The sequence below is a fragment of the Nanorana parkeri genome, unplaced genomic scaffold (genome assembly GCF_000935625.1).
Source record: "Nanorana parkeri isolate BGI_ZX_2015 unplaced genomic scaffold, ASM93562v1 scaffold2586, whole genome shotgun sequence".
In the NCBI taxonomy this organism is placed as follows: domain Eukaryota; kingdom Metazoa; phylum Chordata; class Amphibia; order Anura; family Dicroglossidae; genus Nanorana; species Nanorana parkeri.
In genome coordinates this window covers 13,490-26,332 of record NW_017308854.1, presented here as the reverse complement: position 1 = coordinate 26,332, position 12,843 = coordinate 13,490, and the positions used below count along the sequence as shown (strand labels likewise).

Below are 12,843 nucleotides of genomic sequence, written 5' to 3'. Positions count from 1 at the left end.
ATATATCACAGGCGCCAAAGACATTAAGACATTAGCTACTCCTGAAAATGGCCACCAAAAAACACACGGGGGCAGCTCCTCACACTCAAGGGAAACCGGAAATCTGATGAAAACAAAGCACAAGGAGTGCCTCCATAGTGTAAAATTGATTTATTGTAGATACAAAAGAAAGCTGAAAAGGTACTTGCAAACCAGCTTGTTTAGACGAGCATGAAGCGATACAATGTCAGGAAAACATCAAGATGAATACACAAAAATAAGGTGAGGGAAAGGAAGTGCTAGTACTAAGCCGAAGCCATCTGCACGCTGACCCTCCTTCAGTTGACGCGTTTCTGAGGACAAACCTCTTTCATCAGAACCTCTGATTCGTGTATTCATCTTGATGGTCTCCTAAGATTATATCGCTTTCTGCTAGTCTATACAAGCTGGTTTGTAAGTACCTTTTCAGCTGTATGTTTTATCCTTAATAAATCAATTTTACACTATGGAGGCATTCCTTTTGCTTTGTTTTCCTCTAACGGAAGGGGCTTGTCCTCAGAAACGCATTAACTGAAGGAGGGTCAGCGTGCAGATGGCTTCAGCTTAGCACTAGCACTTCCTTTCCCTCACCTTATTTTCATGTATTCATCTTGATGTTTTCCTGAGATTGTATCGCTTCATGCTCGTTTACACTGGCTGGTTTCTAAGTACCTGTTCAGCTGTCTTTTTTATCTACAATAAATCAATTTTACACTATGGAGGCGCTCCTTTTGCTTTGTTTTTTATCGCATTTAGTAACAGCTCAGACACACAGCAATTATGGAGGAAATGTGCAGAGGACATATAAGCAGGATGATGAATTCTTGAGAGTCTTGAAAATCCAGCTTTAGAGAAGACTCTACAGCCCTTGCATGGCTGGCAGGGGATATAGGACATTTATCGAATTCAGTAACAAACCTTCTATTTCTAAATCTGTATCACAGTCTTCGTCATTTTCTTTTGATTTTGTAAAGTCTTCGGAGTGACTGTGCACCGTCTTTTCTTTAGACTCGGAGACCTCAGTATCTTCATCATCGCTGCCTTCTTCCTTCACGGATCTTGCTGTAGCTGACCTTTGTACAATCTATAAAAACATAGCGTATATATTAAACCAATAGGAAATTCATTAATTCAGCACACTGTTTCTAACAACAGTTTACATCAGAGGACAGAATGTACAGCCTCATAAGCAAGCAAAACAATATATCCACATTCTCACTTGTACAAAGCAAATAACAATTTAAAACCCATATTCCACTGTTGACGTCAAATTCATTAGTCCATTGAGATCTGACGCAGTGGCAGATGGGACTTTTTCATTTACAGAGCCTGTGAATGAATGCTGTGGCTGTGCAGGTGGAGCCAATTTACAAAAAAAAGTACAGGAGCCTGCAGGGAGAAGCACCCCACAATTCAGGAAAGTTCGGGGGTGGGTTGAGGGTGGGCGGTTGCAGAATGGCACCATCTTCCATGTTACACCCTAAATAATGGGTGTAATTTGGAATATGGTTTTAAAGGTGGACTTAATGGAAGACCTAAACACATGTTTCTAAAGCAGTAATGTATGCTAATACCTCTTTTCATTGGTTTTCTACCAGAATTACTTGATTTAAGACCACTGAGAGTCAGTGGGAACCATGATAATATGTCTGACCCTCCTGTGTCTGCACCAACTAAAACCAATAACCGCTATCATGATATCCCATGATAACATTTTAGAGTATGTGTTGTTTTGTAGATTTTCTGAAATTGGATCTGTCCAGATAACACAAAAGAGTGCTTCAATAAATTCTTCTACCTGGCCTGAGCTAAAACATTTTTAAGGTGACAACAATCACACAATAATATGGTGTGTGCAAGTACTTGTGTGAGTGTTTAAATTAATCCTTGTGCCCCTGGGGACCTTCTCTGGATTGTAAACCCAGGTTGCACATAGAGCCTCTACTTCTGCTCAAACCCCTTGCTGGAGGCTAGCCCCACTCCCATTCATTCAACTGTCAAATGGTAGAGACTCTACTGCTCAATGAAACTATTTGTTTTTTAAGTGGGAGAACTTGCACAATTGGTGGCTGACTAAATACTTTTTTGCCCCACTGTATGACAGACAGTGGGGATTAGCACCAGGAAGGTGTGGGAGCTATCTCAGTTTGGGCAGAAGTCATGGCACCATGGCCAGCCTGGATCTAAGATGCAAGGGGTCTCCACGGGTTCAACTTCAAGGCTAAATACAGGTCCATATTGCTACTTCAGCACTTTTGAAACCTGCTGAGCTAATCTCATTTTCTTAGTAAACAAAATGTTAATTCCAATACAAACCATTTAGGAGACCAAGAGAAACAGTAGGGATGCACCGATACCAAGTATTTGGGCCAGTACAAATACCTTTTCAGATACTGGAATTTCCAGTCAGAGGAAGATTTCCTCTGATCAGCAGTGCCTTAGGGCAGCGGTTCTCAACCTGTGGGTTGGGACCCCTTCGGGGGTCGAATGACAATTTGCCAGGGGTCGCCGGGAGTCTCCCGCTATTAGATAGCCGTAAGTCAGAAAAAAGAAAATCAGCATTGGAATGCATAGCTACATTCCTATTGGCTATTTCACTTTGCAATAGCAAACTAGCTATTGCACCCGCCCACTGCTGCTGTCAATCAGCAGAGAGGGACCTGCAGTTCTCCAACAGGTCCCCATCTAGTGATTATTATCATTATTATTATTAATAATAAAAGCTGACACCCTCGGCTTGTGTTATATGGTTTGCCATTTTAGCTGTTACAACAGTGGTTCTCAACCTGTGGGTCGCTGTGTGATTTCTGCTGTGCTGAGAGTCCTCCTCAACAATCTCCTAGCGCAGCAGTGTCAGTTCTCCCGCCACGCGGCCATGTCGCTGCAGCAGCCGCGTCAACCCTAAATGTTACCGTTGGGGGTCACCACAACTTGGCAAATGTTACCAAGGCGTCCCAGCCCTAGAAAGGTTGAGAACCACTGCCTTAGGGGAACATGGAGCCAGCTTCCTGTGCAATCAAGAATCTTGCCAGAAGGAACATGACATCAGCCTTGCCTAGGAGCACTAGGTGGAAGCCAAGTGGAAGTTAAGGATGCTTTCTATACTTCTCTAACTTTTTTAATTTTTTAATTTGATACTTTTCTTTTATTCACAGGTGTTTTTTCTACAGGTGGAATGTGGTGGATTCGGCATTGGGGTGAATGTAATATAATCTATAGCACTATCTAATAACCTTGATTTTTAGTGCAAAGTCCACTTTCGTTCTTCCCCTCTGTGTCTAGTAAGCTATTCTTCAAAAATATAATATAACAAATATTTTTACAGTTTAACACAAAATGTTTTTGGTTTTATTCATTTAGATTTTTGTTTTTAAATAAACATTCAAAAAACATGCACAATGTAAAAAAAAATGCCTTAGTTTAATTTGTAAACAACTCTGCAATGCTTTGTGACTGTAACATAATTTTGGTGTCAAGGAACAGATCAAAAAATAAAAAAACAAAAAAAAAACACTTTATAGCTATAGTAAAACATTACATATGTTTAATATTTTTTTACCTCTTCTTGCCTTTTAAAACATACAGCAGATAATAAAAACGTATCTAAACCCATGAATAAAAATGTAATATTTTGAAACTTACTAGTCCTTAGATGAGGTGGCTGCATTAGCCTTTATTTTATTTTCACCTGGTAATCCTGAGAAGAACATATTTCCTGTCCCTGGGTGACTATGCTCACCCCTCCACTGTATCTTTGGAGGCAGCCATGGTTGTCACGCAGGCTGGACTTGATATCTGCCTGTGTTCACTTCCATTACAGAGGGGATGGAATTTAGAATTTCACATAAGAAACATAACATTGCTTGATCTGTCTTTGCAGCTTACAGGCTTGCATTTCTCACAAGCTCAACATGTATTTTCTGGACTTGCTGAAAATCTTCTCTGCATGAAGAAAAAAAAAAGAAAACGAATGCAGCCATCACATCTAAGGACTGGTAAACTGAAATAAATTCCATTTTTTGGGGTCTAATTATCCTTTAATTACCTCTTAAAAGAAAAGAGGAAGAAAGCCTTCTATGTCCTTTCAGCCCCAAACCCTCCCCATTCCCCAACATACCCCAATATAAGCCTCACTTTTGCATCACAGGTAATAAAGTTATAGACCAATAGCTGAAATCTAAAAATGGTTGTTGAGCTTAAAGGGGAACCAGAACCACCTATACTCACCTTGATGTGGCCAGTGATGTGATGTCCATGAGCTCTTTCAGCATCAACATCAGCAATGGTCTTCTTGAGGGTTCGGCATCCTCGACCATTATGATTGGCCGGCCCAGGATGACGTAGCGCCCCCACATCCACATGGGAGTTAATTCATCCTGGCCCTAAGGCGAGGCTGAGAATGTACACTAAGCTGTGCATGCGCAGCTCAGCGTACATTCTAAAGAAACCTGCAGGCAGAAGCTTTTATTGCAAACGAGACCTGGTATGTCTTGTCTGTCCCTGTCTCCTAGTTATGTCTCTTCTGAAATAAAAGGCTGTCCTGTTTTCTGTAAGAAAGTTCCACATTCGGCATGCACATTGTTACAAATGTATCTCTTTGTTTACCCCGAGTCTCTGGTCCCAATTGCTTCCAGATCCGACGTGTTATTTCTTTGACCATTAGGTGGTCAATGATAATGTAGCTAACACACACGTGTACAGGACTCACTTTACCCCAACGCTTGGCTCCACTCTCGCCATCTTACATATGCTGAGTGTGTACACTGCATTTTCTTTTCTACAAATCTGTAGAAATGTGTTTGTTGAGCCTATAATACAAATGTTGAATAAATATTTACAAAAATATAATAATATTTTTGTGAATATTTATTCAACGTTTGTATTATAGGCTCAACAAACACTCTGCTAGCTGTATGAGGCTATGTTCAACAGGGGGTATGAGGTTGGGTTCAACAGGGGGTATGAGGTTGGGTTCAACAGGGGGTATGAGGTTGGGTTCAACAGGGGGTATGAGGTATGAGGCTGGGTTCAACAGGTGTCACACTTTAAAGAGATCCTGTCGCCAACTCCACAAATTGCAGATAAAAGTACAGAAAAATCAAGAATCGTACATGCTTTCTTGCAGCGTTTTCCCTTTCCATATATGAATTTACATTCACTTTGAGCTTGCTAGAACTTTTGAAGAGTCAATTCCCTAGCACAGCCCTCTCTTTTCTTACACGTCATAACCCTCTCCTCTACTGGGAGTGTCTAAATACTCTTTGTGCTGGCCCAGCTCCCCCTCCCGTCACCTTCCTACATACATTTTTATGTAGCAGCTGCCAGGGTAGAAGCAAAGGGGAATACTATAGATTTGGGGTGGGCTTACCCCCCACGCCCTGACTATTTTCCTACATGACGTTTTATGTAGCTGTCTAGGGAGAAGAAAAGGGGAATACTATAAATATATTAGTGCTGGCCCAGCTCCTCCAGCCCTCCTCCATTATCATCCTATATAAACTTTTATGCAGTTGCTGGGGGAGGAGTGAATGGGAATATTATCGACTGTCACTTGACTGACAGCTCCCAGCAGCAGTCTCAATGCTTTTGGATCTCTACACATGGGAGACATTTACAGGTAAATAACATGCATGAATACAATAAATGCACATATAATTGTATGGAAAGGTAAATGTTCTGATGACAGGGTCTCTTTAAGAAGCATCACTAAGAAAGCATACTGAGTTGATATGCAGATGCACATTACCTTATTGTCCACACTTCCTCTGCTCAGGGAAGGAAGAGGTCTGCTGGGTGGTCTGCTAGAGATGCCCTCTACACTAGATTGGGTGCCCTCCTGCTCCTCTGCATCCTTGGCCTCTTCTACTGATGGAAGCATGGAGCTGATGTCCTTGGAAAACCTCTTGCTTAGTACCATAGTGAGCAGACCTTGGTTTTACTATAAACGGTCAGTGTGGAGAGATTTGTTCCATTCATACAAAGGACATTACACCTTGTATCCAGAGATCAGCAGTGATCAGGACCCGGAATGTGCACACAGACGGCGATCACATGTCTCTCTGCTCCCACATGTCAACAAAACTACAATCTCCACTCAGGCTCCTTTCCTGAGCGACAAGGGGCGAGCCAATCAGAGGACTGGAAATACGAGGCCAAACCAATCCAGCTTCAAGGGCGGGACCTAACGATAAGGCTCCCTCGCCACTTGTTGTAGTGTTGTCATGGAGACCGTTACTGCTTTGCACTGATTCACAAACATCAGTTGAACTCATAACACTTCATGTTGGTGGTTGGTTGTGTCAATGACATTATTGTGATTCCTTTATTAAAAGAAAACAAAGAAAAACCTGCAAAGAAAGAATCAATACTGGACTCTACTTTTAATGTTAGCTGTAATGTTGTTCCCCTTGCTTCAGGACATTAAAGAGTTCACCTTTACAGCACCTACAAAAGAAAGTTAACATTTTGTTTTAATTGTATAACATGAAAAATGTGTATAATAAACGGCTGTAAAGAACGGGCCGTTTTTTTCTGCAGAAAAAAAAAGCTGTCTGGAGACGGCAACCCGCCAATGCGACTGTGCCGTCCGTCCGTTTTTTCACAACGGGCGGACGGCAACAGGTTAATGTTTATATGTGCGTGCACGCGGGGGTGGGGAGTTTTTTAAAACTTTTTTTTATATGTGACTTTTATTTTTCACTTAATTTTATTTCTATTACATAGGGGCTAACAACCTCCTATGTGATAGCACGCATACAGTGATATGTCCGCTTTATGGAGACATCAGGGGTCTCTAAGGCTCCTAATGTCACCTAGGCACCCCCAGAGAAGCTAATGAAGCAGAGATCTGCTTCACCAGCTTCTTTTCTGGCTATAGCAGGCAGAGAAATGACGGCTAAAGGCGGAAGTGATGTAATACACATCACTTCAGCCTTCAAGCATTGGAGGAGAGATCAGCAGTGGGAGAGTGCTAATCTCTTCTCCGTTTACAGTGTCAGCAGCCGCTGTGCTGGTCCTGGGCCCGCAGAGGGGTTGGGACGGCTAATAGAGCCGCCCGAACGCTTGTATGGAACAGCCGGTACCAGCTGTTTACATATACTGCCGAGAAAAAAAATAAGACGTACAGTAACGTCCACCCGCTGATAGGCGGTTGCTATCTGTCTGTTTATGGAATGTCCCTCGGCATCCTCACATCCTATACACAGTGTATAGAACGTGATGACTCAGACCTTAGACCGCTGCAGCAGAGGGGGAAAGAAGCTCCAGGGACTGCCAGCTCCGAGAATCAGGTGAGTATAACTTTTTAATTTTTTTTTACCCTAGGCAAAAACAAGCAGTTAACCCTTTCAGTGTGGGTGTAGCCCCACTACAAGGGTTAATAACATTTGTGCCCGGAGTTCTTCTTTAAGGCTTTATTCATGCGCAACTAGATGCTTTTATATGCATTTAGAAAGCTTTTGTAAACACATATACAGTATATGCATCTGATGAACTCCAATGAGTATATGCGCACCTTGCATCTACATGCATTTAATAGTAATAGAAGTATTTTTTCATTCATAAAATAATGGTAGAGCACTATGGGAACCTTTTATGCTCGTGAGGAAAGATGGGAACCATGTAAAAATCTGGAAAAAATCTGTCCGTAAATGATGGAGTGTGCCATGATGCCTTTCTACTGTTTTACTGTTCAAAGCCCATTTCGTGTGCACCTTACTGTATAACTGGTGACAAGTTGTTGAGTGCGTTTGTTGTTTGTTTTGCTTGACCGATTTGGTGCAGCGACGCATGGGGTTTCTCAGCTGCCATTGGGATGTGCGGGATCCCTTGTGTGTTCCTGTGCCTTTAAGGAGGTTGGGCGTCCTCCTGACAAACCTGCACCCAATTTGAAATCTTCTGCCCCCATGTGCTCCAAGATGGAGACTCTCATAGTTTAGAGTTAGGACCGCACTATAAGAGGTGCCTTGGCGCGGCAGTGCGGCTTTCACATCCTCTGCAGAAGACGTGTATCCAAACCTCTGTTATTATCCTTAGTGGTGAGACAAGTTGTTTTACATGCTGGTTTGTGAGTGTGCCATGATGCCTTTCTACTGTTTTACTGTTCAAAGCCCATTTTGTGCGCACCTTACTGTATAACTGGTGACAAATTGTTGAGTGCGTTTGTCATTTGTTTTGCTTGACACATTCTGTCTCACGAGCACCGCAGGAGGGAGCTCAGGTAAGTGAGCCAATCGCGATCTACCAGTGTTCCCTTTGCAGTAGATCTAATGGGCACCCCTGTCCTAGATTGTCCTGCTTTTTTCAAACTCTTTACCCTTTTGTGAATAACACTGTCAGCTGTTTGGATAGTATTGGTTGAAATTTTTTTTGAGCGCAGATTGGGGATTGTGAAGCACCTCAAGATAATGAGGCAAACAGGTACACCGATCAGCCATGATATTATGACCACACGCCTTATATTGAGTAGGTCTCCCGCAGGGCCAAGCTCAAAACACCTGAACAATGCCGGCATCCAATCAGATACTTCAGGTATTTTGACAGCCAGCAGGGCTAACTAGCAAGATACTGAAGCTTGGCCCAGTGGGAGATTCCTCTATCCACACAGATTAGTGTGGATGGAGGAATCTGTTGCACTTTTTCCATCTGACCACAGAAAGTCTGCAGAAAATCTATAGGTGTGTGGGCAGCTTAAGTCCTGTAAGTTGCGAGGTGAGGCCTCCATGGATCGGACTTGTTTTTCAAGCAGATCCCACAGAGGCTCAAGTGGATTGAGATCTGAGGAGTTTGGAGGCCAAGTCAACACCTCAAACTTGTGCTCCTCAAAACATTCTTGAACCATTTTTGCGGTGTGGAAGGGCGCATTATCCTGCTGAAAGAGGCCACTGCCATCAGGGAATACAGTTTCTATGAAGAGGTGTACTTGGTCAGCAACAATGTTTAGGTATGTTGTACATGTCAAAATAACATCCGCATGAATGGCAGGACCCAAGGTTTGCCAGCATCTCACTGCCCAAAGCATCTCACTGCCTCCGTCAGCTTGCCTTCTTTCCAAAGTGCATCCTGGTGCCATCTCTTACCCAGGTAAGGTAAAAGAAAAGACGATTCATCAGACCAGGCCACTGCTCCACATGATGTTCACATGCCCATTGTAGGTGCTTCTGGCGGTGGACATGGGTCAGTATTGTCACCCTGACTGGTATGCGGTCAACGCAGTCCCATTTGCAATGCACTGCGTGCTCAGACACCTTCCCAACGGAACCAGCATTACATTTTCCAGCAATTTGAGCTAAAGCAGCTTTTCTACTGGATTGGACTACATGGGCCAGACTTTGCTCCAAACATGCATGAATAAGCCATGGCTGCCCATGACCCTGTCGGTTCACTGGATTTCTTTCCTTTGACCACTTTTGGTAGGCCATGACCACTGCAGACTGGGAACATCACACTTTGGCCCTTGTCAAAGTCAGGTAGTGGTGACCCCCTATTCAGGCAGTTTAGAGGGCCGCTCGCTGGGGCCCTATCGGGGCCTTAATATAGGAAGGAGCAGCCGTCTGAATAGAGAACTGTGGCCGCCAGTTCTACTCTCTGGACCCTAGGTAAGAGCCCGCACTGACCACCAGGGAGCCCCCCGCACCACTGACCTCACAGCACGTCCCTAGTATACAGTTTGTTTAGGGCAAAAAAGGAACAGACAAATGCTTATGGAAACAAAACGAAAAGTCTCAAAATATAATTTAATTATATATCATTGCATTGCATAAAAACCAGACACAACAAAAGCCAACTTTTTTTGTAGTGAATATCATTTTCTACTATAACAGTGCCCACAATGTTAGGGCACTCTGAACAGTTAGATTTTCAGGGCCCATTCACATGTCTCTATTCCACTGCATTAACACGCGTTACCGTAATGCGTGATAAATGCAGGGTTCTATTCATTTTGAATGCTATCCCAATGCACCTTCGATGCACATGCATTGCATGTCCATTTTATGTTCATTCTGCAGTCCAATCCCTAATGCAACACGCATCAATGTAATGCTGGGCACACACCTTACAACCATCGCAAGACTTTTGCGATGGTAAGGTACTTAAAAAACCGAACAATCTGCCTATCTTGGACAGGCAGATCATACTTGCGATGATCGCAAGCCACGCCCCCCTGAGGGGCGGGCTTCCGATGACCGCAATGCCGAACGGGCAGTGTGCGCTTGCGCACACCGGCCAGTCCGGCTTTTATCGTACGAACATGCCACACACCCGCCGAACATCGTACGATGCTCGGCGGGTTTTCGAACATGTTCGTAAGTTTAAAGTCGTGCAACCTTACAGTAGTAGAGGTCGCACGGCTTCCACACACCTTACGATAATCGTACGATTGCGGGATTTCCCGGGATTATCGTACGATTATCGCAAGGTGTGTGGGGACCTTAAGACACAACACACGTTAATGAAACACACCTGAATGGCAAAGTGAGAATGGGCCCTCAAACAGTTCTTAACAGCCATGGTATCTGGTTGTTTACTACCACAGCGTGTCAGATCTGTTCTGCTATGACCACAAAGCTGGCTAATCAACTATTATATACTTCTTTAAAATGTACATTACAGGCAGTGTTTGGGTGCTAAAATACAGTCTTTATGCTGTTTGAGGCTTGAAGCACACTAGTCCATTTTCTGAGTAGCAGGTGGTGGTGAGAAGTAGTTACGGCATTATTTTCTTCTTTACTTGTTCAAGAATATTCATATAGTATTTCATTTTTGTCAAGAACTTCTTGGCACCTTCAAGATCATCTAAAACAGAAAGAAGAGAGCTATTACAATACCTACAAACACACCATATAGAACTTTTGCACAGTTGCCAGCGAGGTTGGTATCCAGCCTCTTCTATTACAGGGTGGGGCTGCCAGTTTTTATTTTAGAACAGGGACAGAGTCTCTTTAAATGTATATTATCCCAACATACTCTTATTCTCCCAATACCCAACATATTCTATTAGACAGCTGGTAAATTAAACCTGTGCTAAGATAAATAAATCAGACATTAAAAATCTTGGAAATGTTTGGCATCCACTGTTCATCACAAACAGAAAAAGAAGAATATGAGCGGCTTCATATTAGATATCATTGTATTCTATTTATGTAACATACTGCAAATACAAAAGGAAATAAAAAATCAGGATCAATTTAAAGATACAATTACATAAGTCATCATTACCTTTCTGAAAGGCATCTTTCACATTTTCAGTCAACGTCTGACATTTTTCTAAAAGAGGAACAGCAACAACAATTTACTTAATTGCGGAATCATTACATATAGTCAACATGTAGCTAATGTATACTAAAATTATAGCCATTTTATATAAGTTAAAGTACCTTGAGAAAATTGGATAATCCTTAAAAGGAGAACTATGAGGTTAGGGCTTTCCCCCATAGTTCTCCTAAGGGTAACGGGAGGACACAAACTACCGTCCTCCCGTCACCCTAAGCTCAGTATACCGCGAGCTGCAGCTGAAACGGATCCTGACAATTATGTCTGGATCCGCCCAGCTGCGTGAGTGGCAGCCCCTCCACTGTCAGGGCTCTCTGCCATGACAGGATCGAGAAGTGAGAGAATGCCGGTATGTGTTCGCTCACTCCCCGATCTACTGAGCGGACCTGTGACAGTTTCATTGTCACAGGTCGGCTCAGATTATGAGGCTGAGTGAAAATCACTCACCTCATAATTCTCCTTTAAAGCAGTCTGAAAGAAGTGACCCGTTTCTGGCAGCGTTCAGGTATAAAACCATGTATTCCGAGGCATTGTACACACAGACTTCATCTTGTATTATTAGCATTGTGCACATCGTTTTTTTGCAAACTGTTAAAACACAGCTCTTTGTAGGAATGCTGGCTGTTACTTTAAAACAAGTTACTAGCAGGCTTCAGGAGGCTTTCAGTTACCTTCAGCAGTACTAGAAACTTTCTGAAATCTTGGTAAAACCGGTTAGTTAGAGCAGTGACCAGCCCTGACTAAGGGAGTGTAGGGCTCTAATGCTTCATGTTTCTAATATAGACTCACTACCTTCCTTGCAGCACAGTAACCCATGTTAGCTGATGTTCAAAAAAATGTACTGGTCAAAGTGGCGTTTACACCATGCTGGACCCCTCAACTCTCCTACAAGAGCCCAATTACATTTATCTGGGCCATTGTGGTGCACGTCATGATGTCATGTGTTGATGTGCATTGCTTTAAGGCGGCTTATTTGTTATGAATGGGCTGCCTATACATGGCAGTGGCCAGAAAAAAAGTAATTCAATGCACCCCAGTGCACAGCATGTGTGTTGTGGTGCTCTACAGTGTGATTGGGATGTGAATGGAGTTACAAATTCTAGCAGTGTGTAAATGCCACTTTGATAAATGATAATTGAACATTGACTAACGTGGGTGCAGCTTTACTTTACTACGACTGGTGGAAAGTGAGATGAGATAAGTGCTTAACTTGACCTACACCTATGATGGGTTTATGAACACGTGTAAAGAAACTCACCACCATCAACACACACAAAAGGGTTCGGCATTTACTCAACCTATGCTTCTTTTAAGACAACTGGGGCATCCCTATTGATAGGGTTCAGTGCCCTTGTGGTTTTACTTTCTTTACCCACAGAGTATCTACTCGAGAGATTCCGGTCCTATAAGAAGACAATCCTCTGGATTCACTACCCTTATTATTTGTGATCACAAGTACTCTGCCAGTGTTGCTATTCCTACACATTTTGCAGGTTGTCCTGCATCCCTATGCCACTGGAGAGATCCCCCCCCCCCCCCCTCCCCCCTTCCGGC

At 43.0% G+C, this 12,843-nt stretch overlaps 2 protein-coding genes across 2 annotated transcripts in view; both read right to left on the bottom strand.

Moving 5' to 3' along the window:
- LRRC74B (leucine rich repeat containing 74B) overlaps positions 1 to 5,964 on the bottom strand; it is a 36,242-nt gene extending 30,278 nt beyond the window's left edge. The window contains exons 1-2 of the mRNA XM_018573870.1: positions 5,765 to 5,964; positions 937 to 1,102 (exon numbers count right to left, since the gene is read on the bottom strand). Of these exons, the coding sequence (XP_018429372.1) occupies positions 937 to 1,102; positions 5,765 to 5,935 (337 nt within the window). The 5' untranslated portion in view covers positions 5,936 to 5,964. The remainder of the gene's footprint in view (positions 1 to 936; positions 1,103 to 5,764) is intronic.
- Positions 5,965 to 10,638: 4,674 nt separating this feature from the next.
- HSCB (HscB mitochondrial iron-sulfur cluster cochaperone) overlaps positions 10,639 to 12,843 on the bottom strand; it is a 13,016-nt gene continuing 10,811 nt past the window's right edge. Inside the window, exons 5-6 of the mRNA XM_018573869.1 lie at positions 11,236 to 11,283; positions 10,639 to 10,812 (exon numbers count right to left, since the gene is read on the bottom strand). Coding sequence (XP_018429371.1) covers positions 10,724 to 10,812; positions 11,236 to 11,283 — 137 coding nt within the window. The 3' untranslated portion in view covers positions 10,639 to 10,723. The remainder of the gene's footprint in view (positions 10,813 to 11,235; positions 11,284 to 12,843) is intronic.